The 26,883-nt window shown below is 39.6% G+C and overlaps 2 protein-coding genes across 3 annotated transcripts in view; both read right to left on the bottom strand.

The window, feature by feature from the left end:
* The window catches only part of LOC123691031 (beta-arrestin-1), a 162,651-nt gene that overhangs the window by 6,209 nt on the left and 129,559 nt on the right, over positions 1 to 26,883 (bottom strand). For both annotated transcript variants that reach the window (XM_045635224.1, XM_045635215.1), the window contains 3 exons: positions 1,356 to 1,582; positions 772 to 904; positions 528 to 688 (listed from right to left, as the gene is read on the bottom strand). In XM_045635224.1, the coding sequence (XP_045491180.1) occupies positions 528 to 688; positions 772 to 904; positions 1,356 to 1,582 (521 nt within the window). The remainder of the gene's footprint in view (positions 1 to 527; positions 689 to 771; positions 905 to 1,355; positions 1,583 to 26,883) is intronic.
* On the bottom strand, positions 21,932 to 24,927 carry LOC123691046. The gene is made up of 2 exons (XM_045635238.1): positions 24,308 to 24,927; positions 21,932 to 24,101 (listed from the first exon to the last, which is right to left on the bottom strand). The coding sequence occupies exons 1-2, from the start codon at positions 24,437 to 24,439 to the stop codon at positions 22,200 to 22,202; spliced, it is 2,034 nt and encodes a 677-aa protein (XP_045491194.1). The 5' UTR covers positions 24,440 to 24,927; the 3' UTR covers positions 21,932 to 22,199.

The following is a 26,883-nucleotide window of genomic DNA, read 5'->3' as shown; positions in this document are numbered from 1 at the left end:
GCAACGTCACCTAAAATGCATGGAAATGGATAGATGCGGTTATAAACATTCATCTTTCTTCGTTGAAATGATTTTTTTTAAGTTTTTAATCGCAATAGACTTACACAGACTTATATTTCTTATTCTTACTGAATAATCCGATAAACGGCATTTCAAAATCTCTTCCCTTGCTTTGCCTAATTAAAAAAATAATATTTTTACAGATGGTTCATTTAATTATGTAAATATAGTATCTTAAAAATGTTACAAATTGTTTGTGTGTTCATATTATGTTAACCTATCTCAATATCTTGACTTATGTCACTAGTGTCTATGGTATTTGTAAGTGTAGGCTAGTCAGTATGTCCTTCATGTCACAACTCACAAGTTTGTAGTATCATGTGTGGCAGTTTATGCGGGTATATGGAGGTATATGCGTGTATGTGCGTGTATGTGCGGGTGTATGCGGGTATATGCGTATATATGGGGTATATGCGTGTTCATGGGTGTATATGCTGGTATATGTGTGTACACTGTACAATACTAACTCGCTCTCCGCCTCAGCGACGGTGCACTTGTACTGCGCGGTGGAGAACAGGCAGATGTCCGCGAACTGACGCACGGACACCTTGATCCGCTTCACGGAGCGGTTCGAGTTGTTCGCTATGTGCACGTTCACGGCTATGTTCTCGCCGTGGTGGTATAACTCCTGTAAAGTGTAATGATGATTAATACTGTTCTTTTTAACTTATTCTCGCAACGTATTCTGCAAAATTATTCCAAAATTTTCACCTTATCTAATGACGCTTCCAAGTACAATTTGTTGGGGCTCATCATGAACTCCTTGGACACTTCGACGGACGGCTGCTCCCCCTGCTTGCTCGGCGCGTACATTATCTTCCTAATTGCGAGGCGAACTGAATTTCTGAAGACATCGATTTTTAACGTTAAAAATATAAAAGTAGGTAATGTATGCAGTATGCTTCTACTACACAGTACTTCAATGGAACATATCTTTCTTGATCTAATTTGTTGTGTTCCCGCACTATTCAAAATTGTATTTATAAAGCCGTTACCTTTGTTATAAATTAATGGTTGTTATAAAGTTAAAGTTAAGCCTTAGTACCTACTTTTGATAAACTTTTACAAAAAAAAAAGACGGGTTGCACTCCGGGAGTGCCGACAGAAGTGAAAACTTGATTATTAACGTTGAGTTCTCTCCATACGTCTTACGCTTTTTCGATCAGGTCACGTGTCCTGACGAGAGTTTAAGATTTTATACCCATTACAGAAAAAGTGCTCAACGCCGCTAAAGAAGTTTTCACTTCAAAAAAAAATTATACGCGAAATAAATCGGCGTGTCGGAGTGAACTAACCTCTTGTGCGGCTTGTCGTCCTGCAGGTCGGCGACGAACGCCTTGAGCTCGTAGTCCACCCCGCACGGCTTGCCCGTGTCGCCCGGCGCGGGCTGCAGCGTGACGGAGGCGGGGCAGTGCGGCGGCAGCTCGAAGTAGAACGGGTGCGCGGACGGACCCAGCTTGCGCACCAGCCGCTCTTGCAGCCGGGTGAGCGGCCGCTTTTGCGTGTTCGTGGCCGGGTATATCTGGGAACGAGGAATTACATGGCAACGTAAAAAGATGAGTGAAATAAGCATTATGAGGAAATTAATGGATGCTGTAATTGAGTAGCGTATGAGAATTTTATGGAAAATTCAGACACGACTTAATAAGGTGGCGTGTACAATATCCCACCAAAAATATAAATGTAAAAAATTGGAGCCGAGTTCAATCGTTGACTTAATTTGCCAAAAAAAGAAATGAGATCTAAATGTGTGCCAAGTTCTGCAGACAGTCCAGAAATTTATTTACAAAGATGTTCCCTTAGAGAACAATGTTTATTCCAAAATATAACTTTTTTGATTTGAATAATATAATTATTTTCACAAAGCAAACAACTAATGACCTATTGAACCACATAATTTGATGAGGCTAGTTTATAGAACCTCACAAAATATAAACAGTATGTAAAACTAGCCTCATCAAATTATGCGGTTCAATAGGTCAGGTCAGGTCGTGAATATGTAAAATTATATATTATTTTTAACTGTACGAGCAATATTTTTATTACAATTTTCTTTTATTTTACGTTTAATAACAGTTTTGAATAAAGAAATCATGCAATCGAAGTAATCCGCCCTAGCGATACTAGCGCGAGTGAGTGTGATGTCAGAGGCGCATCGAATCTACAGATGATTCGTGCTAAAATATGTAAACTTCAATAATCTATATCTCAGTCATTTATTAATGGATTTCAAAAATTTTTTCGGCCACTGATTAGTTTTGATCTATTTTTTAAGACTAGTAAGGTGAATATAATATTTTCTATTTCTATAAACTTTTCCATTTTTCCATACAAACAAAATTAATGTCATTGAAAAAAAAATTAAATACAGATAAATTCAGTATTTTCTGATTTTTTCCTTTGTACACTCACTATTACCTAGTTGATTACAAAATTTGAACTTTCTAGGTCATCTGGAAGTGGGTTAGGTTTTGTATATATTATCTATAAGTCAGTCAGTCTTAAAAATTGCTATTTTTGGATATCTAGACACGCGGCAGCGTGTCAAGCCGAGTTCAAGCGAAGTGAACTGGCGAGCAGCAGCCATGTGTATATTTACACGAACCATTTCGAGCCACTTTTCACCCCCTTATAACTCAAAAACTATTTAAGTTAAATAAACCAAATTTGGTACATATCAAGAGGACCTCAAGCTAAACAAGAACCTTAAATTTCATAAAAACAGATTAAACAGTTGCGTAGATATTAATATCCAAAAATCGCAATTTTTAAGACTGACTGACTTATAGATATATACAAAACCTAACCCACTTCCAGATGACCTAGAAAGTTCAAATTTTGTAATCAACTAGGTAATAGTGAGTGTACAAAGGAAAAAATCAGAAAATACTGAGTTTATCTGTATTTAATTTTTTTTTTTCAATGACAAATTTTGTTTGTATGGAAAAATGGAAAAGTTTAAAAAAATATAAAATATTATATTCACCTTACTAGTCTTAAAAAATAGATCAAAACTAATCATTGGCCGAAAAAAATTTTGAAATCCATCAATAAATGACTGAGATATAGATTATTGAAGTTTACATATTTTAGCACGAAACATCTGTAGATTCGATGCGCTTCTGACATCACACTCACTCGCGCTAGTATCGCTAGGGTGGATTACTTCGATTGCATGATTTCTTTATTCAAAACTGTTATTAAACGTAAAATAAAAGAAAATTGTAATAAAATTATTGCTCATACAGTTAAAAATAATATATAATTTTACATATTCACATCTGGGGGCACGGTAGTGCCCCCGCCAAGACGAGCCAAGCGAAAGCAAAGCGCACGGGCACTACCTACCTTTTCTCGAAGCGCTTCGACGTTTTTTTGAACCCTCATAACTTGGGTTTGGATTATGCTAGATCAACAAAATTTTCGCGATATATTGTCAATAGCGGACTTATTGAACATATTAAGTTTTAATTACATTAGCTTTTATACTTCAGATTTTATTTATATCTAAAAAACGCTAATTTCGTCACTGACTCACTGATGATCATCAAAATTCTTAAGGTATTTCCTAATGTCCTAAAAAGCTGAAATTTTGTATGTAAGCTAGTATTAGCACACAAACAACAAAAAAATTATAAAACTTGTAACTTTCATCCCCCAACCCCTTAAACTAGGGGATGGGAGTTTGTATGAGACCTGTAATTTTAAATTAAATTTTGATATCGCTAGAGGTCTAATCTAATAATCTAAAACTTGGTTCCCCTAGATATATGTATATATGTATAGGTACTCCTTGTTAAAAAAAATTAAAAATTTAATCGACATATATTGAGACATAATATACTTCAGATCAGATCATATAAATATTAATGAATAGGTGTTGCGAACGTCTCCTGCCTCTTACGTCCACACAGTAGCTAAAAATAAAAATAAAATGTCCTTGACAAGAGATTGGGCTATAAAAAAAGGCGTCTCTGATGTGCAAGAAATACACCCCAAAAAAAGAAGAAAAAAATAAAAAAAATTTTTGTTACAAACAACTTACAAAAAGAAATGAAATCCCACCAAAAACATTTTCATGTAAAATGTTGCCAAGACGAGCCCATATGACTCGAACTGTCAAAAAGTTATCAGATCTCATGTAGAGCCAAGCTTCTAAAGGTAGCATTCGGATCTGGGCGGTCGCGACCCGGCAGCCGCTGCCCCGCAGCCACGACCGTGGTCGCGCCGCACCGCTTCGTAGGGAATTGTATGCGATAGTTTCCGACGCAAGCGACCGAGCCGCGCGGCCGAGGGGCGTGGCCTGCTCACGACTTTGGCAGCGCCGCCGGGCCGCTCCGGAAGCAGTACGGTCGCGCTGCTCGTACGCGAAGAGTCGCAATATGGCAACGTTTACCGATGAAAACGACGAGTTTTTAGTTGAATGAATTGCTAAAAATCTACCACTTTACGATCCTCGACTCAAAACCTATAAGGATAATGTTATGATATAATGAATCGATTTTATTCCTCTTTGATGATAGTAAGACCAACATTATTTGATCATCCTCTTCTTCGTCCTCTATCAGTCTCTTCACGAGTTCTCGCTTTCGTATATTTGACTATTATTTTGACTGAGTGCTGTTTGACTACTGCGCGTGGCAGTCGCTGCCCGGGTCGCGGACGCTGTTATCCGTAAGCTTCTGGCAGCGCCGCACAGCAGCGACAATGTTCCCGGCTGCAGGGCCGCGGCTGCCAGGTCGCGACCGCCCAGATCCGAATGCTACCTTTACGCTACACGCCCTAACTCTACAAGGCCTAACTTCACAAACTCTACACCTTAGTCAAAATATGTGGCTTGGCCGTTCGCTACTACAAGAACTATTGTATAACACAAAAGTAATGAACAGTGAATTAATTTTTCACCTTACGCCGATGTGAATGTAGCGAAATGGCCAAGCCACATATTTTGACTAAGGTGTAGAGTTTGTGAAGTTAGGCCTTGTAGAGTTAGGGCGTGTAGTGTTAGAAGCTTGGCTCTACATGAGATCTGATAACTTTTTGACAGTGCGAGTCATATGGGCTCGTCTTGGCAACATTTTACATGAAAATGTTTTTGGTGGGATTTATTTATTCTTTATTTATGAGTGTTTAGTTTAGTTTTAATTTCAGTGTAATGGAAGAAGGCTTCGTCGAAGGTCGAAATGATTTAATTTGCGTAATACATATTAATATAAGTGAAACATCTTTAGGCGCGTTAATTAAGAGTAAAATTTCAAGATCGCGTCATAGCAATACCGTAACGTCATGGAGTGAGGCGACTATTCTTCTACATTCTACAACGATCTTTGCATCTTGGTATTAATGTGTGTAGGTACAAATTCACGCTGGATGTTTAAAAAATCATGTAATCTTTTAAACAGAAAACGAATGTAAAAAAATGCAGATAATGACGGGGCAATGTGCGCTGACATTCATAACATATAAGAAAATATCATCATCAATACATATAATAAAATTCTAGAAAAGTCGTGTCTGTACAATCAAAATATATAAAAAAAAATTAGCAGGTGCTATTAATAAATCGATCCCAAACCCAAAACTGTAGTTAAAAAAATTTTTGTCTGTTTGTCGGTTTGTCTGTTTGTCTGTATGTTCGTGCACGCTAATCTCAGAAACGGCTTATCCGATTAAGATGCGGTTTTCACTAATATATTGTGGTAATCTTCATTTAACATTTAGTGTTTATTTCATGTCAATCGGTTCGTAAATAAAAAAGTTATGACCATTTAAGTATTCACGGCGAACATTTGCTAAGGCATTCTATACACTGTACGATAAAACGTAAGTTATCTGTTACAATTATTATTCCTGTAAATGTCCAAGTGATCATATCGAAAGTGCCCAAATGTGGGGGGGGGGGGGGGTTGGTCAAATTAGAATTATTCTTACTTCTAGGTAAATTTTATACATAAAATGTCCTTTAAATTATGTCGTATTATATTTTTAACCCCCGACGCAAAAAGATGGGTGATAAGTGTTTGACCGCTATGTGTGTCTGTGTGTGTGTGTCTGTTTGTGCCACCGTAGCTCGCTAACAGGTAATCCGAATTAGATGCGGTTTTTTTAGTTAGGCAGCATATTTTCCGACGCTGGTTCTTAGATAAAGTGTATCAAAATCGGTTCATCCATTTATTATACCTAGGTATATTATTATAGGGGTAAATGTGGGAATGAAAAAAACGAAAGTTGTCAAATATAAGTACCTAAGTGATATATTAAATGAAAGTGAACGACCTATCAGTAACAAATCGGTTCATCCATTTATTTAATATAGGTATAAAAGTGGTAATAAAAAATGAATTTGTCAAAAATATACTCAAGTGACATATCATATGAAAGGGCATGACATGTAAAGTTTAATTAGACATGTTTTATCAAAATCGGTTCATCCATTTATTATACCTTTTTATGGGTAAAAGTGAGAATGAAAAAAAAACGAATGTTGTCAAATATACCCAAGTGACATATCAAATAAAAGTGCATAACGGGTGAAGTACACTTAGTTATATTTTTATCCAATTCGGTTTATCCATTTATTAGATTACAGCGGTAAAAGTGGGAATGAATAATGTGGTCAAATAATATACTCAAGCGGCATATCAAAATATGAAAGGGCAACGTGTGAATTACAATTAGTCATATTTTATCGAAATCGGTTCATCCGTTTATTACATTTAGGGCTTTTTAGGGGTGACAGTGGGGATAAATAAACCAAATGGAGCATCAAACTACAGGATATGACGTGTAGGTACAATTAGATATGGTTTACATCAAAATCGGTTCTGCCATTTACTAGGGATGGAAAGGGAAGGGTTGAAAGTCTGTGAAAGAAGAGGGGATATGGGAGCGAGAGGATAGCCTGGCCCTTGGCAATATTTTTTCCTAAGTATACCACTTCTTTTGCCACTGTGGTCCATTACAATTTGTGCACGGTTACGGCCCAACTTAAAAGATGTCAAGGAGCAACAAACTTATAGATATCAATATGATGTAGGAATGTAATATGGAGGTAGAGGTAGGTCTCGCTCACTTGAAAATATTACATGAAAATAAGAAACCGAAAGGAATAAATAATTATTTTACAAACTTCCCGACGATCTTTAAAATTAAGTACCATATATGTATTTTGATAATGAGGTATATTATGATGATGTTGGCATGGCAGCCCCGATGACTTTGTTTTTTTTTATAAATATTTAAAATGGTATTTATTTTTAAAAATCTTCGGGAAGTTTGTGAAATTATTTATTCCTTTTTCTATGTATGCACTTTTCTTCGTAGCGCTGTTTTTTTTTATTTAATTTTTATTGCACGGTATAAACGGTTTAGTTACTACCTACAGGCGTGAGACAGGATTCAGGAAAGATCTGATTTGGATTTTGTGCTGGATTTGATAAAAACTGAGTATCGATTAAGCTGATCAGTTGCTGCACGATACATAGTTAAAAACATCCATACAAGGAAGGAAGGAAAAGAAATTTGCTCCCCTCCCCCCTGGTGCCTAAAAATAATATGACATAATTTAAAAGAAATTTTACGTAGAAAATTAATAAGGCATTTTTTTGTATTGTTTATTTATTTATTTAACGCTTTATTAGTTATACAAACAGAAACCTTAGAATTACTTACAGCTAAAAACAGAGTACAACTAACTTGGCAGCCTTATCACTAAGTAGTGATCTCTACCAGGCAACCACGGTAAAAGGTAACGAGCAAAAAGGTCACATATTGGCGGGACGAGAACAGAAAAAAAGAATAATAATTGCAAGAAAAATCAAGAAAAAGAAGAGGTTTTATCATACAAACATGTATCTACATAAACTAATACATATCTAAATATATATAATATCATATACTTACATATATATATATAAAGATAATAAATATAAATCTACATAGACATACATAAATAAAATAAATAGGTATATATATATATATATATATATATATATATATATATATATATATATATACTAGCTGGTGCGTTGTGCGCGGGCTGCAAGCAGCCCGCGAGCTCCTTTTGCCCCAGGGTTGAAGCAATAGGGCAGTCATTAGAAAATGTGTTGGAATTGCCAGTCCATTTGTAATTTCCTGCTAACAGCGATTCCACAGTCAATCGGAAGTGCTTATAAATTCCCAATTCAAATATTTTCTATTCTGGAATGCTGTCGACCTTCGAGGGTGCGTGGTGCGCGGGCTGCAAGCAGCCCGCGAGCCCCTTTTGCCCCTGAGTTGAAGCAATAGGACAGTCATTTGAAAATGCATTCGAATTTCCTTTTCATTTGTAACATCTGCTAACAGCGATTCTACAGTCAGTCGAAACTGCTTATAAATTCCCCATTCAAATATTTTCTATTCCGGGGGGCTATCCACCATCGAGGGTGCATGGTGCGCAGGCTGCAAGCACCCGCGGTACATCCCAGGGCAGAAATCTTCAGTCATTTGAAAATGCATTCGAATTTCCTATCCATTTGTTACATCTCCTAACAGCGATTCTATAGTCAGTCGGTAATGCTTATAAATTCCCCATTCAAATATTTTCTATTCCGGGGGGCTGTCCACCTTCGAGGTTGCGTGGTGCGCGAGCTGCAAGCAGCTCGCGGCTCATCCCAGGGCAGAAATCTTCAGTCATTTGAAAATGCATTCGAATTTCCTTTCCATTTGTAACATCTGCTAACAGCGATTCTACAGTCAGTCGAAACTGCTTATAAATTACTTATTCAAATGTTGTTAAATTTTTTAAACGTCTTATCGATAGCGGGCAGTGACTTTTCATTATAAACTGTTCAAGAGTTAACCTAACACGCTCGTCGCTTCGCTCCTCGCTACCTATTTGAATATTTAGGCCGGCCGCTGCCGCGACTCGCTCGCTTCGCTCGCTTGGCTCGTGCGATAGGTAGTTCAAAAGTTAACCTAACACGCTCGTCGCTTCGCTCCTCGCTACCTATTTGAATATTTAGGCCGGCCGCTGCCGTGACTCGCTCGCTTCGCTCGCATGGCTCGTGTGGTAGTTCAAAAGTTAACCTTACACGCTCGTCGCTTCGCTCCTCGCTACCTAAACTGCTAATAAATTACTTATTCAAATATTGGTAAAATTTTTGAAACGTCTTATCGATAGCGGGCAGTGACTTTTCATAATAAACTGTTCAAGAATTAACCTAACACGCTCGTCGCTTCGCTCCTCGCTACCTATTTGAATATTTAGGCCGGCCGCTGCCGCAACTCGCTCGCTTCGCTCGCTTGGCTCGTGCGGTAGGTAGTTCATAAGTTAACCTAACACGCTCGTCGCTTCGCTCCTCGCTACCTATTTGAATATTTAGGACGGCCGTTGACGCGACTCGCTCGCTTCGCTCGCTTGGCTCGTGCGGTAAGTAGTTCAAAAGTTAACCTAACACGCTCGTCGCTTCGCTCCTCGCTACCTATTTGAATATTTACGCTGGCCGCTGCCGTGACTCGCTCGCTTCGCTCGCTTGGCTCGTGCGGTAGTTCAAATTATATTTTCTACTCCGGGAGGCTGTCAACCCTCGAAGTAGCGCGGTGCGCGGGCAGCAAGCAGCCCGCGGTGCCGTCTTTTGCCGATGCTATTCAATTACCCTTCCTACTATGGAAATTTCCATACAAAATTTTCGAAAAAAAAAAATTTCGCGTTTTACCAAAACTTCTTATATCCCTGGAAGCGGACCAGGTTTTGAAGCATTTTTTACTTGGGCGACCTCGACCTAAGTGCCACCGGTTCAGAGAGCCGTTGAATTTCGTGATGTATGGAAAATGGAAACCAGGGGTCGGAGAGAGATTCTGAGTATGCAGTTTTGTGAATATGGCCGATAAGAGCACAAAAGTCAATTTTCAGACCGATCGTGAAGAAACCGGCGCCACCATCTTGCCTCAAAAAATTGGCCATTTTTGAAAAAAAAAATTGCGTCAAATTTGAAATTTCTCGATTGCCCTGGTAGCATCCCATCTTCCTGATCATTTTTTAGTTCTACACCCCCCACCTATCTCGCGCCGTTTCAGTGAGCCGTCGAATTTTGCGTTGTATGAAACTCGGAAACCAGCTATGGAAACTCGATAATGAGTATGCCAACTCAATGTGAGGCTCGATTAAAGCCCCTGTGCCAAGTTTCAGCGCGATCGGACCAGCGATGGCCGTTTTAGAATTTGTATGGCGGCGGCCATTTTTTCCGCCATTTTGAATTTTTTTCACTATCTGTGGTAATTGCTCGAGGTCTACTCGAAGTTTAGTTCGAGCACCCCAGATGCAACTGCTACCGTTTGCGCGGGCCGTTGACCGTCTTCGCGAGATGTGGGAAAGTTTAAGATTTCGGATTTTTCTGGATATCCTGGGAGCTGGGCAAGTACGAACATGGTGTGAGTGTATTTCCGCGATGCGCCATCTCGTCTAAATTTACGTTTTTATGTTTGCGCCAAAAATGGAAAAATTCCAAAATCGAGCGTCCCACTATGGCTCCCTGGTAGCGTCCCAGGGTGGTGATCATTTTTAGTTCCGGGACCCCCAACCCAACTCGCACCGTTTCCGCAGGCCGTTGGAGTTTACGTTGTATGGAAGTTGGAAACGGGGGCCCGGAGCCACTCGAACAGGGCACCGATCGATTCGCCGGCTCGAACAGAGCACGTGTGCCAAATTTGAGACGTAAGGATTCATAAACGGCGATTTTGGCAAAGTACGGCGGCCATCTTGTTTTCGCGAAAATCCCCATTTTTCCACCTCCCCTGGTAATCGCCACCAGTTCTGAGCATTTTTTGTTCAGACACCCCCCCTCCAGGTATCACCGTTTTTGCGCACCTCCAGGGGTCCACTTGGTTTACGAAGATGATCGAGATCGCTATATTTTTCCGGTGGTCACTGGGAGCACCTCTACACGATCACGTCAAAATCCCCCCAACTTTCCCCGTAGTTTCCGAGAAACCCGATGTCAGTCAGTCAGTGAGTGAGTGGTAGTGTAGCTTTATATATATATGACTAGCTGGTGCGTTGTGCGCGGGCTGCAAGCAGCCCGCGAGCCCCTTTTACCCCTGGGTTGAAGCAATAGGGCAGTCATTTGAAAATATATTCGAATTTTCTGTCCATTTGTTACATCTGCTAACAGCGATTCTACAGTCAGTCGGTAATGCTTATAAATTCCCCATTCAAGTATTTACGACTCCGGGAGGCTGTCTACTTTCGAGGGAGCGTAGTGCGCGGGCTGCAAGCAGCCCGCGGTACATCCCAGGGCAGAAATCTTCAGTCATTTGAAAATGCGTTAAAATTCCGTGTCAATTTGTTTTTATCTGCTAACAGCGATTCCACAGTCAATCGGAAGTGCTTATAAATTCCTCATTAAAATATTTTCTATTCCGGGGGGCTGGCCACCTTCGAGGGTGCGTGGTGCGCGAGCTGCAAGCAGCTCGCGGCTCATCCCAGGGCAGAAATCTTCAGTCATTTGAAAATGCATTCGAATTTCCTTTCCATTTGTACAGTCATACAGTCAGTCAGTCATACAGTCAGTCGTTAATGCTTATAAATTCCCCATTCAAGTATTTTCCACTCCGGGAGGCTGTCCACCTTCGAGAGAGCGTAGTGCGCGGGCTGCAAGCAGCCCGCGAGCCCCTTTTGCCCCTGGGTTGAAGCAATAGGGCAGTCATTTGAAAATATATTCGAATTTCCTATCCATTTGTTACATCTCCTAACAGCGATTTTACAGTCAGTCGGTAATGCTTATAAATTCCCCATTAAAATATTTTCTATTCCGGGGGGCTGTCCACCTTCGAGGTTGCGTGGTGCGCGAGCTGCAAGCAGCTCGCGGCTCATCCCAGGGCAGAAATCTTCAGTCATTTGAAAATGCATTCAAATTTCCTTTCCATGTGTAACATCTGCTAACAGCGATTCTACAGTCAGTCGAAACTGCTTATAAATTACTTATTCAAATGTTGTTAAATTTTTTAAACGTCTTATCGATAGCGGGCAGTGACTTTTCATAATAAAATGTTCAAGAGTTAACCTAACACGCTCGTCGCTTCGCTCCTCGCTACCTACATATTTGAATATTTAGGCCGGCCGCTGCCGCGACTCGCTCGCTTCGCTCGCTTGGCTCGTGCGATAGGTAGTTCAAAAGCTAACCTAACACGCTCGTCGCTTCGCTCCTCGCTACCTATTTGAATATTTAGGCCGGCCGCTATCGTGACTCGCTCGCTTCGCTCGCATGGCTCGTGTGGTAGTTCAAAAGCTAACCTAACACGCTCGTCGCTTCGCTCCTCGCTACCTATTTTAATATTTAGGCCGGCCGCTGTCGTGACTCGCTCGCTTCGCTCGCATGGCTCGTGTGGTAGTTCAAAAGTTAACCTTACATGCTCGTCGCTTCGCTCCTCGCTACCTAAACTGCTTATAAATTACTTATTCAAATATTGGTAAAATTTTTGAAACGTCTTATCGATAGCGGGCAGTGACTTTTCATAATAAACTGTTTAAGAGTTAACCTAAAACGCTCGTCGCTTCGCTCCTCGCTACCTATTTGAATATTTAGGCCGGCCGCTGCCGCAACTTGCTCGCTTCGCTCGCTTGGCTCGTGCGGTAGGTAGTTCATAAGTTAACCTAACACGCTCGTCGCTTCGCTCCTCGCTACCTATTTGAATATTTACGCTGGCCGCTGCCGTGACTCGCTCGCTTCGCTCGCTTGGCTCGTGCGGTAGTTCAAAAGTTAATAAATATTTTCTACTCCGGGAGGCTGTCAACCCTCAAAGTTGCGCGGTGCGCGGGCAGCAAACAGCCCGCGGTGCCGTCTTTTGCCCATGCTATTCAATTACCCTTCTTACTATGGAAATTTCCATACAAAATTTTCTAAAAAAAAAATTTCGCTTTTTAGCAAAAATTTTTATGTGCCTGGAAGCGGACCAAGTTTTTAAACATTTTTTACCTTGGTGACCCCAACCTAAGTGCCACCAGTTCAGAGAACCGTTGAATTTCGTGATGTATGGAAAATGGAAACCAGGGGTCGGAGTGAGATTCTGAGTATGCAGTTTTGTAAATTTAGCCAATCAGAGTACAGAAGTCAATTTTCAGACCGATCGTGACGGAACCGGCGCCACCATCTTGCTTTGAAAAATTGGCCATTTTTTGAAAAAAAATTACGTCCAATTTGAAATTTCTCGATTGCCCTGGTAGCACCCCATCTTCCTGATCATTTTTTAGTTCTACACCCCCCACCTATCTTGCGCCGTTTCAGAGAGCCGTCGAATTTTGCGTTGTATGAAACTCGGAAACCAGCTGTGGAAACTCAATTATGAGTATGCCAACTCAATGTGAGGCTCGATTAAAGCCCCTGCGCCAAGTTTCAGCGTGATCGGCCCAGCGATGGCCGTTTTAGAATTTGTATGGCGGCGGCCATTTTTTCCGCCATTTTGAATTTTTTTCACTATCTGTGGTAATTGCTCGAGGTCTACTACAAGTTTAGTTAGAGCACCCCAGATGTATCTGCTACCGTTTGCGCGGGCCGTTGACCGTCTTCGAGAGATGAGGGAAAGTTTAAGATTTCGGATTTTTCTGGATATCCTGGGAGCTGGGCGAGTACGAATGCGTCATTGGTGTATTTCTCCATTGCACCACCTCGTCTAAATTTACGTTTTTATGTTTGCGCCAAAAATGGAAAAATTCCAAAATCGAGCGTCCCACTATGGCTCCCTGGTAGCGTCCCAGGGTGGTGAACATTTTTAGTTCCGGGACCCCCCACCCATCTCGCACCGTTTCCGCGGGCCGTTGGATTTTACGTTGTATGGAAGTTGGAAACGGGGGCCCAGAGCCACTCGAACGGGGCACCGATCGATTCGCCGGCTCCAACAGAGCACGTGTGCCAAATTTGAGACGTAAGGATTCATAAACGGCGATTTTGGCAAAGTACGGCGGCCATCTTGTTTTCGCGAAAATCCCCATTTTTCCACCACCCCTGGTAATCGCCACCAGTTCTGAGCATTTTTTGTTCAGACACCCCCCCTCCAGGTATCACCGTTTTTGCGCACCTCCAGGGGTCCACTCTCTTGTCCAGGGTGTTGGAGATGTCAATATTTTTCCGGTGGTCACTTGGCGCACCTCTACACGATCACGTCGAAATCCCCCCCACTTTCCACGTAGTTTCCGAGAAAAGCGATGTCAGTGAGTGAGTGAGTGGTAGTGTAGCTTTATATATTATAACTAGCTGGTGCGTTGTGCGCGGGCTGCAAGCAGCCCGCGAGTCCCTTTTGCCCCTGGGTTGAAGCAATAGGGCAGTCATTAGAAAATGTGTTAGAATTCCCAGTCCATTTGTAATTTTCTGCTAACAGCGATTCCACAGTCAATCGGAAGTGCTTATAAATTACCAATTCGAATATTTTCTATTCTGGAATGCCGTCGACCTTCGAGGGCGCGTGGTGCGCGGGCTGCAAGCAGCCCGCGAGCCCCTTTTGCCCCTGGGTTGAAGCAATAGGGCTGTCATTAGAAAATGTGTTAGAATTCCCAGTCCATTTGTAATTTTCTGCTAACAGCGATTCCACAGTCAGTCGGTAATGCTTATAAATTCCCCATTCAAGTATTTTCGACTCCGGGAGGCTGTTCACCTTCGAGGGAGCGTAGTGCGCGGGCTGCAAGCAGCCCGCGAAACATCCCAGGACAGAAATCTTCAGTCATTTGAAAATGCATTAAAATTCCCCGTCAATTTGCTATTATCTGCAAACAGCGATTCCACAGTCAATCGGAAGTGCTTATAAATTCCCCATTCAAATATTTTCTATTCCGGGGGGCTGTCCACCTTCGAGGGTGCGTGGTGCGCGAGCTGCAAGCAGCTCGCGGCTCATCCCAGGGCAGAAATCTTCAGTCATTTGAAAATGCATTCGAATTTCCTTTCCATTTGTAACATCTGCTAACAGCGATTCTACAGTCAGTCGAAACTGCTTATAAATTACTTATTCAAATGTTGTTAAATTTTTGAAACGTCTTATCGATAGCGGGCAGTGACTTTTCATAATAAACTGTTCAAGAGTTAACCTAACACGCTCGTCGCTTCGCTCCTCGCTACCTATTTGAATATTTAGGCCGGCCGCTGCCGCGACTCGCTCGCTCCGCTCGCTTGGCTCGTGCGATAGGTAGTTCAAAAGTTAACCTAACACGCTCGTCGCTTCGCTCCTCGCTACCTATTTGAATATTTAGGCCGGCCGCTGCCGCGACTCGCTCGCTTCGCTCGCTTGGCTCGTGTGGTAGTTCAAAAGTTAACCTTATACGCTCGTCGCTTCGCTCCTCGCTACCTAAACTGCTTATAAATTACTTATTCAAATATTGGTAACATTTTTGAAACGTCTTATCGATAGCGGGCAGTGACTTTTCATAATAAACTGTTCAAGAGTTAACCTAACACGCTCGTCGCTTCGCTCCTTGCTACCTATTTGAATATTTAGGCCGGCCGTTGACGCGACTCGCTCGCTTCGCTCGCTTGGCTCGTGCGGTAAGTAGTTCAAAAGTTAACCTAACACGCTCGTCGCTTCGCTCCTCGCTACCTATTTGAATATTTAGGCCGGCCGCTGCCGCGACTCGCTCGCTTCACTCGCTTGGCTCGTGCGGTAGGTAGTTCATAAGTTAACCTAACACGCTCGTCGCTTCGCTCCTCGCTACCTATTTGAATATTTAGGCCGGCCGTTGACGCGACTCGCTCGCTTCGCTCGCTTGGCTCGTGCGGTAAGTAGTTCAAAAGTTAACCTAACACGCTCGTCGCTTCGCTCCTCGCTACCTATTTGAATATTTACGCTGGCCGCTGCCTTGACTCGCTCGCTTCGCTCGCTTGGCTCGTGCGGTAGTTCAAAAGTTAATAAATATTTTCTACTCCGGGAGGTTGTCGACCTTCGAGGTTGCGCGGTGCGCGGGCAGCAAGCAGCCCGGGGTGCCGTCTTTTTCTGTTGCTATTCAATTACCTTTCCTACTATGGAAATTTCCATACAAAATTTTCGAAAAAAAAAAATTTCGCTTTTTAACAAAAAAATTTATATGCCTGGAAGCGGACCAAGTTTTGAAGTATTTTTTACTTCGGCGACCCCGACCTACCTGTCACCGATTCAGAGAACCGTTGAATTTCGTTATGTATGGAAAATGGAAACCAGGGGTCGGAGTGAGATTCTGAGTATGCAGTTTTGTAAATCTGGCCGATTAGAGCACAGAAGTCAATTTTCAAACCGATCGTCAAGTAACCGGCGCCACCATCTTGCCTCGAAAAATCAGCCATTTTTGAAAAAAAAAATTACGTCCAATTTGAAATTTATCGATTGCCCTGGTAGCACCCCATCTTCCTGATCATTTTTTAGTTCTACACCCCCCGGCTATCTGGCGCCGTTTCGGAGAACTGTCGAATTTTGCGTTGTATGAAACTTGGAAACCAGCGGTGGAAACTCGATTATGAGTATGCCACCTTAATGTGCGGCTCGATTGAAGCCGCTGTGCCAAGTTTCAGCGTAATCGGCCCAGCGATGGCCGTTTTAGAATTTGTATGGTGGCGGCCATTTTTTCCGCCATTTTGAATTTTTTTCACTATCTGTGGTAATTGCTCGAGGTCTTCTACAAGTTTAGTTTGAGCACCCCAGATGTAGCTGCTACCGTTTGCGCGGGCCGTTGACCGTCTCCGCGGGCTGTGACAAAGTTCAAGATTTCGGATTTTTCTGGATATCCTGGGAGCTGGGCAAGTATGAATGCGTCATTGGTTTATTTCTCTATTGCGCCACCTCGTCTAAATTTACGTTTTTATGTTTGCGCCAAAAATGGAAAAATTCCAAAATCTAGCATCCCACTATGGCTCCCTGGTAGCGTCCCAGGGTGGTGATCATTTTTAGTTCCGGGACCCCCAACCCAACTCGCACCGTTTCCGCGGGCCGTTGGATTTTACGTTGTATGGAAGTTGGAAACGGGGGCCCGAAGCCACTCGAACGGGGCACCGATCGATTCGCCGGCTCAAACAGAGCACGTGTGCCAAATTTGAGACGTAAGGATTCATAAACGGCGATTTTGGCAAAGTACGGCGGCCATCTTGTTTTCGCGAAAATCCCAATTTTTCCACCACCCCTGGTAATCGCCACCAGTTCTGAGCATTTTTTGTTCAGACACCCCCCCTCCAGGTATCACCGTTTTTGCGCACCTCCAGGGGTCCACTTGGTTTACGAAGATGATCGAGATCGCTATATTTTTCCGGTGGTCACTGGGAGCACCTCTACACGATCACGTCAAAATCCCCCCAACTTTCCCCGTAGTTTCCGAGAAACCCGATGTCAGTCAGTCAGTGAGTGAGTGGTAGTGTAGCTTTATATATATATGATATATATATATATATATATATATAAATACCAACTTGGGCACTAAGTTGATCCAGCCCGACTGCCGTGCATTCCTGACTCCACCTTTACCCCAATATTACTCGACTCCGGTTGCATAGATCTTGCCCGGAGTGGCAACGGCGCAAAGTTTTGGGCGATGTTGCCAAACGTATTCATGGAGAAATTGATATACTCAACATTTTTATTGCTAAGATCTTGAACTGAATCGACTCCGTAACGGCCGAAATTCAGAAACCCATAAACACTTGTTGGCTCCGTTTTATATACCAAATCCAAAGTCGTATGTTGATCAGATCCATTTATATTATCAAAATTACAGCTTTATTTGATCCGACAAAACGAAACTGTATATTAAGTAACGTAGATTAATTTTTCGTAAGCACTACAGTATTTGTTGGCTCCGTACACAAACATATTATAGTTAGGTAATGTTCCATACATTGCTAAATCCGCCTAGACTAGACGAACTCGACTCAGTAACGGTTCAAATTTTGAAATGCTCAAACACTTCTTGACTCCGTTTTATATACCAAATCATAAGTCGTATGTTGATCTGTTCCATTTATATGCACTTGCATGACATTGACATGGGGATATGAAATTAAGGCTAGCAAAAAATCTCCTGAGTTTTATGGAAGTTGAAGAAGTCGACCGTAATTCATTTGAAACTTATAGAAAACGTTGTGAAACTAAAAATACGGAACCCTAAAAAGATAGATATTTGGACGAACCTTTCGTCATACAGTGACGGTGATAATTCTCAAGTAGTATGCAACCTACAAATAACAACCTACCTCTTGAATCATCAGTAAATATCGAGATAATTATCATAATATTTATTGACGTGTAGCATTCGCCTTTGCCCTGATTCTGATATCAATCTGATAAAATAATTAAAATGTTAGATTTAGGTCAAATGAAATGACGACTCATATTCCTGCACAAATTATCCATTGCGGAGTAAATATGAGTGTACGCAGATCGCCAACACGTTTAACCAGCAGTGGTGCAGTGGGTACTGCCGGTGAATCGCATCCCGATCTATCGAAGCTAAGTTCGTTTTCTACGAGTTCTATGCCAACTGATACTCAAATTACTTACAGAAAACGGAAACAACCGCTAGAACAAGATTGCAGATGTAGTGATGATATGAAGGATATTCGGTCGGAGTTGAGCCGTATTAGTACATTACTTGAAAAATATGTATGCTCAAATGAACAAATAGTAAACAAAATTCATGAAAATATTTCTGAGGTAAAAACACAAATTACCGAAATTAAATCGTCCAACGAACAATCCTTGAATTTAATTCGCCAAAATACGAATCAAATCAATGAAATTAAGTCATCAGCATGTATGATAATTACGGAACAAAACATATTGAAGAGTACTATTTCTCAATTAGAATCCCAGATAAACCAGGGTGAGAGTAAAATAAAATCACTGGAATTAAACCTTCAATCAATAAATCAGTCAGCCAACCCATCGGGTTTTACGTCTAAAAATCAACTTCATATAAATTAAAACTTAATCAAGGAACTACAATACAGAAAGAGCCGCGAAAAAAATGTAATTTTTACTCGTTTCCCAGAATCGAACTCTTATAACTCAGAGGAGAGGAAATCTCAAGACAACTACGAAATTTTTAAAATTACCTCACTAATAAGTTCAGACCTACCGAAGCCAGTAAAAATATATAATTATAAATAACCTTAATTCAAACTGTAGTACAGGTCTTGATGGTATTACTACAAAAGCAATTAAATGCATCAAAGAAAAATTAAATCATACCTTAAGCGACTGTTCTAACCAAGCCATAAGTCAAAGACGTTTTCCGGACTCGTTAAAAATAGCGAAGGTAACTCCTATCTATAAAAGTGAGTATTCGGTTTTGCCAGTATTGTCAAAATATTCGAGAAGATTTTACACACGAGATTACAAAAATATTTAGACTAATTTAATTTTATTTCAGTGCGTCAATACGGATTTAAGCCAAAAAGTAACTCTCTGTCAGCGACTATGGACCTAACTATTAAAATAAAACAGAACATTGACGCAAACAATAATTATAGTTTTGGGAGTGTTTATTGACCTACAAAAGGCCTTCGATACAGTTTCTCACGAACATTTAATAAAGAAATTAACACCCATTAACATTAATGGTAAAGCACTAGATATGCTGAAATCATATTTAAAAAATCGATCACAAATAGTTAAAATAGATAACCACGATAGCATTCCCTTACCAATTACATGTGGCATACCACAAGGTTCGATTCTAGGCCCATTGCTTTTTTTAAATTTATATTAATAATTTACAAGATTTAAAGCTAAATGGTTACCTAACACTTTATGCGGATGACACCTGTCTGTTTTATTTTGGCAAGTACAAAATGAATTAAATGGTTTTAATGCAATCTACTAAAAAGTTTTGAGTTTTTTTTTGAAATAAATATATCTAAATTCAAAGCTCATAACAAAATTATTCCACCACACGCTCCACTTAAATTAACGGTGTTGTATTAGAACATAAAACCCACGAGAAATAACCTATATTTGCGAATCGGCAGCTCTCTGAAATGGAATTATCACATCGACCACCTAAAAATAAATTATCAGCACTTCTTAGATCTCTGCGTAATATTACTTCTTGCATTCCTCATAAATTACGCCACACCATCTACAACACGTTAGTAAAGCCGCACCTAATATATTTAATAGAAGTATGGGGGAGTGCTTACAAAAATAAATTAGCGCCACCCCAAATTTTACAAAATTAAATCATTAAAACTATCTTTAACTATCCTTTTTTAACTTCTACAAATAAAATCTACGACGACACTAAAATAATGAATTTAAAACAATTATACTTTTATAATACGTGTATGTTCATCCGCAAAGCGCTACATAAAAACATAAATACAAATATTATAATCTCAACATCAAATCGCCACTATCCTAATAGACGATCTAGCTATCTTGCCCTCCCGAAGATCCGAACAAATTATGGAACGGCAACATACGTTTCTATAACGGGAATAAATGTCTTTAAATCTTCAAATGGCTAAGGCCGCAAGCGACCAATGGCTGAGCTCGGTGGGCTCTGATTGGCTCATTTGAATCGGATCAACAAGAGCTAAAACGCAAAAAAGGTGGATTTGTATAAAAAGCACGTAATTATTATTATTACTGATGGTGACACTTGTGGCTCCTTTCGGATCCACATACGGACGGTGGTGTGGCAATGGATCCACAAATACCAACCGGATCAACAAGTGAAAACGGATCAAATAATTACTAACTATATGGCACGTTTGATCAACATAGTGCCCGTGGAGATATCTATATATATAACATATGTGTACCAATTATATATATACATAAATATAATATATTATAGTCTGAAGGAAACACACCGATATTAAATGAAATAAATATATTGATGCCATGCATATCTATACATAAATACCACATATACTACTACATACATGTAAAATAATAAAAGAATGTTACTGATCCGGATCAACAGCGGAGAGAAAATGTTGTCTCACAAGATTTTTAAACCCCGAAGCGGTCTGGGCTTGTCGAATGTTTAATGGCAGAGAATTCCATAAATTCACGGAAATTGCTGCGAATGACTTGCCATTGAAATTTGTGCGTCGGCATGGAACACGCAAGATAAGTCTGTCCTCAGAGCGAAGTGAATAGCTTTCATTGTGCAAGAAGGAAAAATTGGACTTGAGGTAGGAGGGAGCGGAGGGATTAAAAAGGATGCGGAACAGTAGTTGCAAATAGTGTAGATCCCGGCGAAGTCGGATAGGGAGCCAATTGAGCTTTTTCCTGAAAGAAGAAATCCCACCAAAAACATAAATGTAAAATTTGGAGCCGAGTTCAATCGTTGACTTAATTTGCCAAAAAAAGAAATGAGATCATGTGTGCCAAGTTCTGCAGACAGTCCAGAAATTTATTTACAAAGATGTATTAAGTTCTTAGGTTGACTGAAAACTCAATTGTTTTATTTTCCCTTAGAGAACAATGTTTATTCCAAAATATAACTTTTTTAATTTGAATAATATAATTATTTTCACAAAGCAAACAACTAATGACCTATTGAACCCCATAATTAGATGAGGCTAGTTTTTAGAACCTCACAAAATATAAACAGTATGTAAAACTAGCCTCATCAAATTATGGGGTTCAATAGGTCATTAGTTGTTTGCTTTGTGAAAATAATTATATTATTCAAATTTAAAAAGTTATATTTTGGAATAAACATTGTTCTCTAAGGGAAAATAAAACAATTGAGTTTTCAGTCAACCTAAGAACTTAATACATCTTTGTAAATAAAGGACCATGGGGGATTTTGTATGGACCCCGTCCCCACCCTACAACAGTCATGGGACACGTGTCAATTTGTTCATTGCGACCCAAAAAAGGATAAAGTACCTGTTTTAGTAGCAAAAACTATTGGGTTTATTTATAATTAAAAAAAAACTTATCGGTAAAAATGTATTTATTTTTAAACCAAAATTATGTTTTTCACAAACAAATATGCTTATTTCACACAAACAAGGACGATTCTATATAAAAAAATACTTGGTTCTCAAACTGAGTAGTAATAATAGTGCTTAAATAATATAGGTAACTTTTAACTCATTATTACAGCCAAAAGCATGTCGGACACACTACTAGCTTAAGTTAAGCTCTGATTTATATTTAAGTCTAAAGTGTCAAGCTTGATGTGCTCTTGACTGTACTCATAATTACATTAAGTCGTCTATTACAATATTATCAAGCATTTGTGCTGGTGCATTAAAGTCAATATGACGCCCTAAGCCCATGTACCATACAATGGATATTATGTGCGCACAACTTCCCGCAGTGCGATTGCCTGTAAGGCAAGTGCAGTACCAATGAGCAATAGCACGTCTGTCAGTCAAATCCCGGTCTATTAAAATATAACTATAATAAATACGGGAACGGACATGGCGCGACTGAATCCGTACTCTGACTAGCCAAACATTATTTAGTAGGATATTGCATCGCGGTAAATCGTTTAACTCGTTATCACGGTATAATTCTATATTATAAAGGCCATCGCGAAGGTGCTCGGCGCAATAAGACTTGGCAAGCTTAATGTGATAGCTCCCTAGCGCGAAAAGAAACACTTCATCTTCAGATAAACGTGGGAAGTCTTCGAAGTTAGGAATATTTGCTTGCATGGCTTCAAAAGGCACTCTCTGTCTGTTAAGATTTTTCATATGCACATAATCATGCAAGTGATTGGACATGTTCATTCTAGAATGAATTATATTTACAATCTCGGCGGCGAATCTGTTGTCAACAGCGACTCGATAATAAGCGTTTATTATGGCTGCTGCAATTTTAAAGTCACAGAACATATGACTTAATGCACGATTAAAATACGTTTGACGCAACAACCTGAACCTATTCTTAAACTTGCCGTTGACCGCCTCAATAACCCATCTGCAAATCGTAACCAATCGGGACTTATTTGCCTGTTCTGTTGTCAGTTGACTAGCGGTCCGGTCTTTTGTAGGTGGCATGTGGACTTCATAGCCACAAGACTGAATTACACCAATGCTGTCTCTAAAGCCCCTATCAACTATAAAAACATCGCCACTGTTTAAAAACCAATGCAATGGATTTTCTTCATTCATTAATGACTGCATAATGGTAGCATCAGATGTTGTAGCCCGGAATGGACCGAGTACGTCTATTATATAGCCATCACTGCTCACAATTATAAAAGGTTTTAAAAGATTTCGAAACTTGTGATGGCTGTAAGATTGGCGCTGAAATAAAAAATTGGAGCTTTTTTCAATATATATGTACGTTCCATCTAATATCAAAATAGCTTTAGTATTTTGCTCATCACCAAAAAACTCTTTAGGAATCAGTAAGTTTCTTTCTAGAACATTTTCTCTAGACAGATGATCTAGACCAAGATGTCTATTAACGAAATCTTGTGTCAAACATTCTCTCGCTATTTTTAAATGGTCTTCAAATGTTCGACGTGACATCCCAAACAATGTTGCTAACCTTTCATTGCTTTCACCAGTCCTTAATTTCGTCATATAGGCCCCAAGAACTCTCCGCGGATGTCTGTGTCTCTCAGCTAAGCTGGGTGTTTCCAATAGCATACTATTAAATTGCTCAATAGTTAGTCCAGTCCAAAAATGAAGCTCATGGGCATCCAATCCAGTCACGGAATCAAACCTTAATCTAGGAGCATTCATGCCGCGAATTACCATTGTTGTCATGTCCGAAACAAGCTCAGCGTTGAAATAATTCGTCACGTTTACATTATCCAGTAATTCGTCCCAAATAATATTGGACAAATGCTCTTGACACAGTCGTGTACTAGGTGGAAAATATAAGCTGTAGTTACAAATGGCGAACAGTCTTATAGACGCGGAGATTCGCCTCAGATCTAGATTTCTGCATTGCCTATATAAACAGGTTCGCGAAGAATTAGGAGCTCTTACATACTCAGGGACGAAGATTTCATTTGGTTGGGCGCCTTCAGCTGGACTGTTGACATCGACAACAACATTTTCGTCAGGAAGGTCTTGTCGATTGACATCATTGTTGGCTCTTTGCCAGCATCTGTGACATACAGCCATGATGTTATTGAAAATAACCTGGAATAAAAAAAATACATTTAATATCCTATCACAATAAATAAAGATATCGTAGGACTAGGTTGCAGTGCACACAGAATATCTACTTTCTTACGACGATGATATAATGCACACCCTACGTTATATTATTTTTACAATGATTATTGTAACTCATCGTAAGCAGACATAGCTGTTAGACAAAGAAAAAAATAACATTATTTACTAACCTCTATTAGTCCATTTTGAGAAATATAGTCAGCCACCGCTGGTGAACTTTGTGGCAAAGTATCTTCCAAAATGTGTCTTCTCTGCCTTAGGACAGAACGCGGACACATAACACATCGGCGTCCTGTATCCATAATTGTGCCAAAATGTTCTCAAAATCAAAGTCCTTTAACGTGCCAAGGTCAATCCCAAAGATATTCTCACAGTCCGGTAAACAAGCAAGGGTCGTTGTGCGTCGTAAACAAGCCGATAATGATAACCACGAGCGTAGCGAATAACAAACGAGTGACGACTGCGACTACCTGTTGGGTCGGTGCGTGTGCGGCGATACCTGAGGGGTGAGGGAGGCGGGGGAGGGGTAGGAGACGCAGGACCTTTGTGCATGTCTCGACAAGCCCAAATCGGTTTCCTGTACCTACGCTATTAGCGTAGGTATAATTATTTTATGCGCAATGTAAGTAATTAAAAAGGAAAAATATATATAAAACAACAATGTATCATTAAACCTAAACCCCACGTATTTGAAGTACGTCGCCATAATAAAAAAATATCTATCCTACTAGATGCTTCAAATGACACTTATTTCAAATCTGTTGGATGGTGGGGACATTTCTTCCCATCGTCTTTTCTGGACTGTCTGCAGAACTTGGCACACATTTAGATCTCATTTCTTTTTTTGGCAAATTAAGTCAACGATTGAACTCGGCTCCAAATTTTACATTTATGTTTTTGGTGGGATATCATTACTTTTTGTACAGAAAATTACTCTGCAAATTTGATTTACTTTATGAATATAATACTTTTTATAATATAGGTACGATTTTTTTATTTTTTCTTGCGGTTTCTCTGTATGGTTTGTTTAGTATTATCCTTACTAATATTATAAATGCGAAAGTAACTCTGTCTGTCTGTCTGTTACTCAATCACGCCTAAACTACTGAACCAATTTGCATGAAATTTGGTATGGAGATATTTTGATACCCGAGAAAGGACATAGGCTACTTTTTATTGCGAAATATGTACCACGGGCGTAGCCGGGGCGGACCGCTAGTTTTCTATATTTCCTTATAATATGTTATGAATGTCAGCGCACATTGCCCCGTCATTATCTGCAATTTTTTAAACTCGTTTTCTGTTTAAAAGATTATGATTTTCCAAACATCCAGCGTGAATTTGTACACACACTATTACCAAGATGCAAAGATCGTTGTAGAAGAATCGTCGCCTTACTCCATGACGTTACGGTATTGCCATGACGCGATCTTAAAATTTTACTCTAAACGCGCCTAAAGATGTTTCACGCATATTAATATTACGCAAATTAAATCATTTCGACCTTCGACGAAGCCTTCTTCCATTACACCATTTATGGTAATTATTTTTGCATGCTTGTATTGGCTGAACATGTTTGTGCTTTATTAATATAATTGTATCACCATTGAATACCATGTTTAAAGCAAAATAAAGATTTTATTTATTTATTTATTTACTCTGAAATTAAAACTAAACTAAACACTCATAAATAAAGAATAAATAAATGTGAATATGTAAAATTATATATTATTTTTAACTGTATGAGCAATATTTTTATTACAATTTTCTTTTATTTTACGTTTAATAACAGTTTTGAATAAAGAAATCATGCAATCGAAGTAATCCACCCTAGCGATACTAGCGCGAGTGAGTGTGATGTCAGAGCGCTTCGAATCTACAGATGTTTCGTCCTAAAATATGTAAACTTCAATAATCTATATCTCAGTCATTTATTGATGGATTTCAAAATTTTTTTCGGCCACTGATTAGTTTTGAGCTATTTTTTAAGACTAGTAAGGTGAATATACTATTTTATATTTTTTTAAACTTTTCCATTTTTCCATACAAACAAAATTAATGTCATTGAAAAAAAAATTAAATACAAATAAATTCAGTATTTTCTGATTTTTTCCTTTGTACAGTCACTATTACTTAACTGATCACAAAATTTGAACTTTGTAGGTCATCTGGAAGTGGGTTAGGTTTTGTATATGTCTATAAGTCAGTCAGTCTTAAAAATTGCGATTTTTGGATATTAATATCTACGCAACTGTTTAATCTGTATTTATGAAATTTAAGGTTCTTGTTTATCTTGAGGTCCTCTTGATATGTACCAAAGGAGAATGCCCATGAAAGTATGGACCACAGTTTAATGTTGCGTCAATGCCAGAGTGGTTTTGGAGGGTTCTTCGATATTCAAAAGATTTTTACCAATACATTTTTTTGTGATAAAAACAGGGGTTTTCAAGATATTGAGAAAAATGTGAATTAACCTCAAAACTTAAATAAACCCGATTTAGTTAGGTTTATGTGTGATTTAGGTAGTATTTTATCGTCTGAAGGCTATTTTTCGTTTAACATAATATTAAATCTATGCGTAGAGCTTATGCTTTCAGACAAAGTCTATGTGTTCATCGGCTAGTGTAGGTAGGCACCAGAAATCTTCCGGGACGGATTTCAAGAAAACCTAAATATATATTTAAAAAATGCCAATAGAGTTTTTATTCGGTTTACATAATATTGTTGTTGTTGTTTGAATCATTTT

This window comes from Colias croceus, chromosome 1 (assembly GCF_905220415.1).
Source record: "Colias croceus chromosome 1, ilColCroc2.1".
Classification (NCBI taxonomy): Eukaryota; Metazoa; Arthropoda; class Insecta; order Lepidoptera; family Pieridae; genus Colias; species Colias croceus.
Note: the sequence above shows the minus strand (reverse complement) of the source record. Positions and strands in the feature narration are given on the sequence as shown.

Excerpts from the sequence above, each read along its gene's own strand:
- LOC123691046 (XM_045635238.1), bottom strand. The coding sequence starts at position 24,439 with ATGGATACAGGACGCCGATGTGTTATGTGTCCGCGTTCTGTCCTAAGG. Across the intron at positions 24,102-24,307 it reads CTCAAAATGGACTAATAGAG|GTTATTTTCAATAACATCAT; the intron begins GTTAGTAAATAA and ends TTTTTATTCCAG.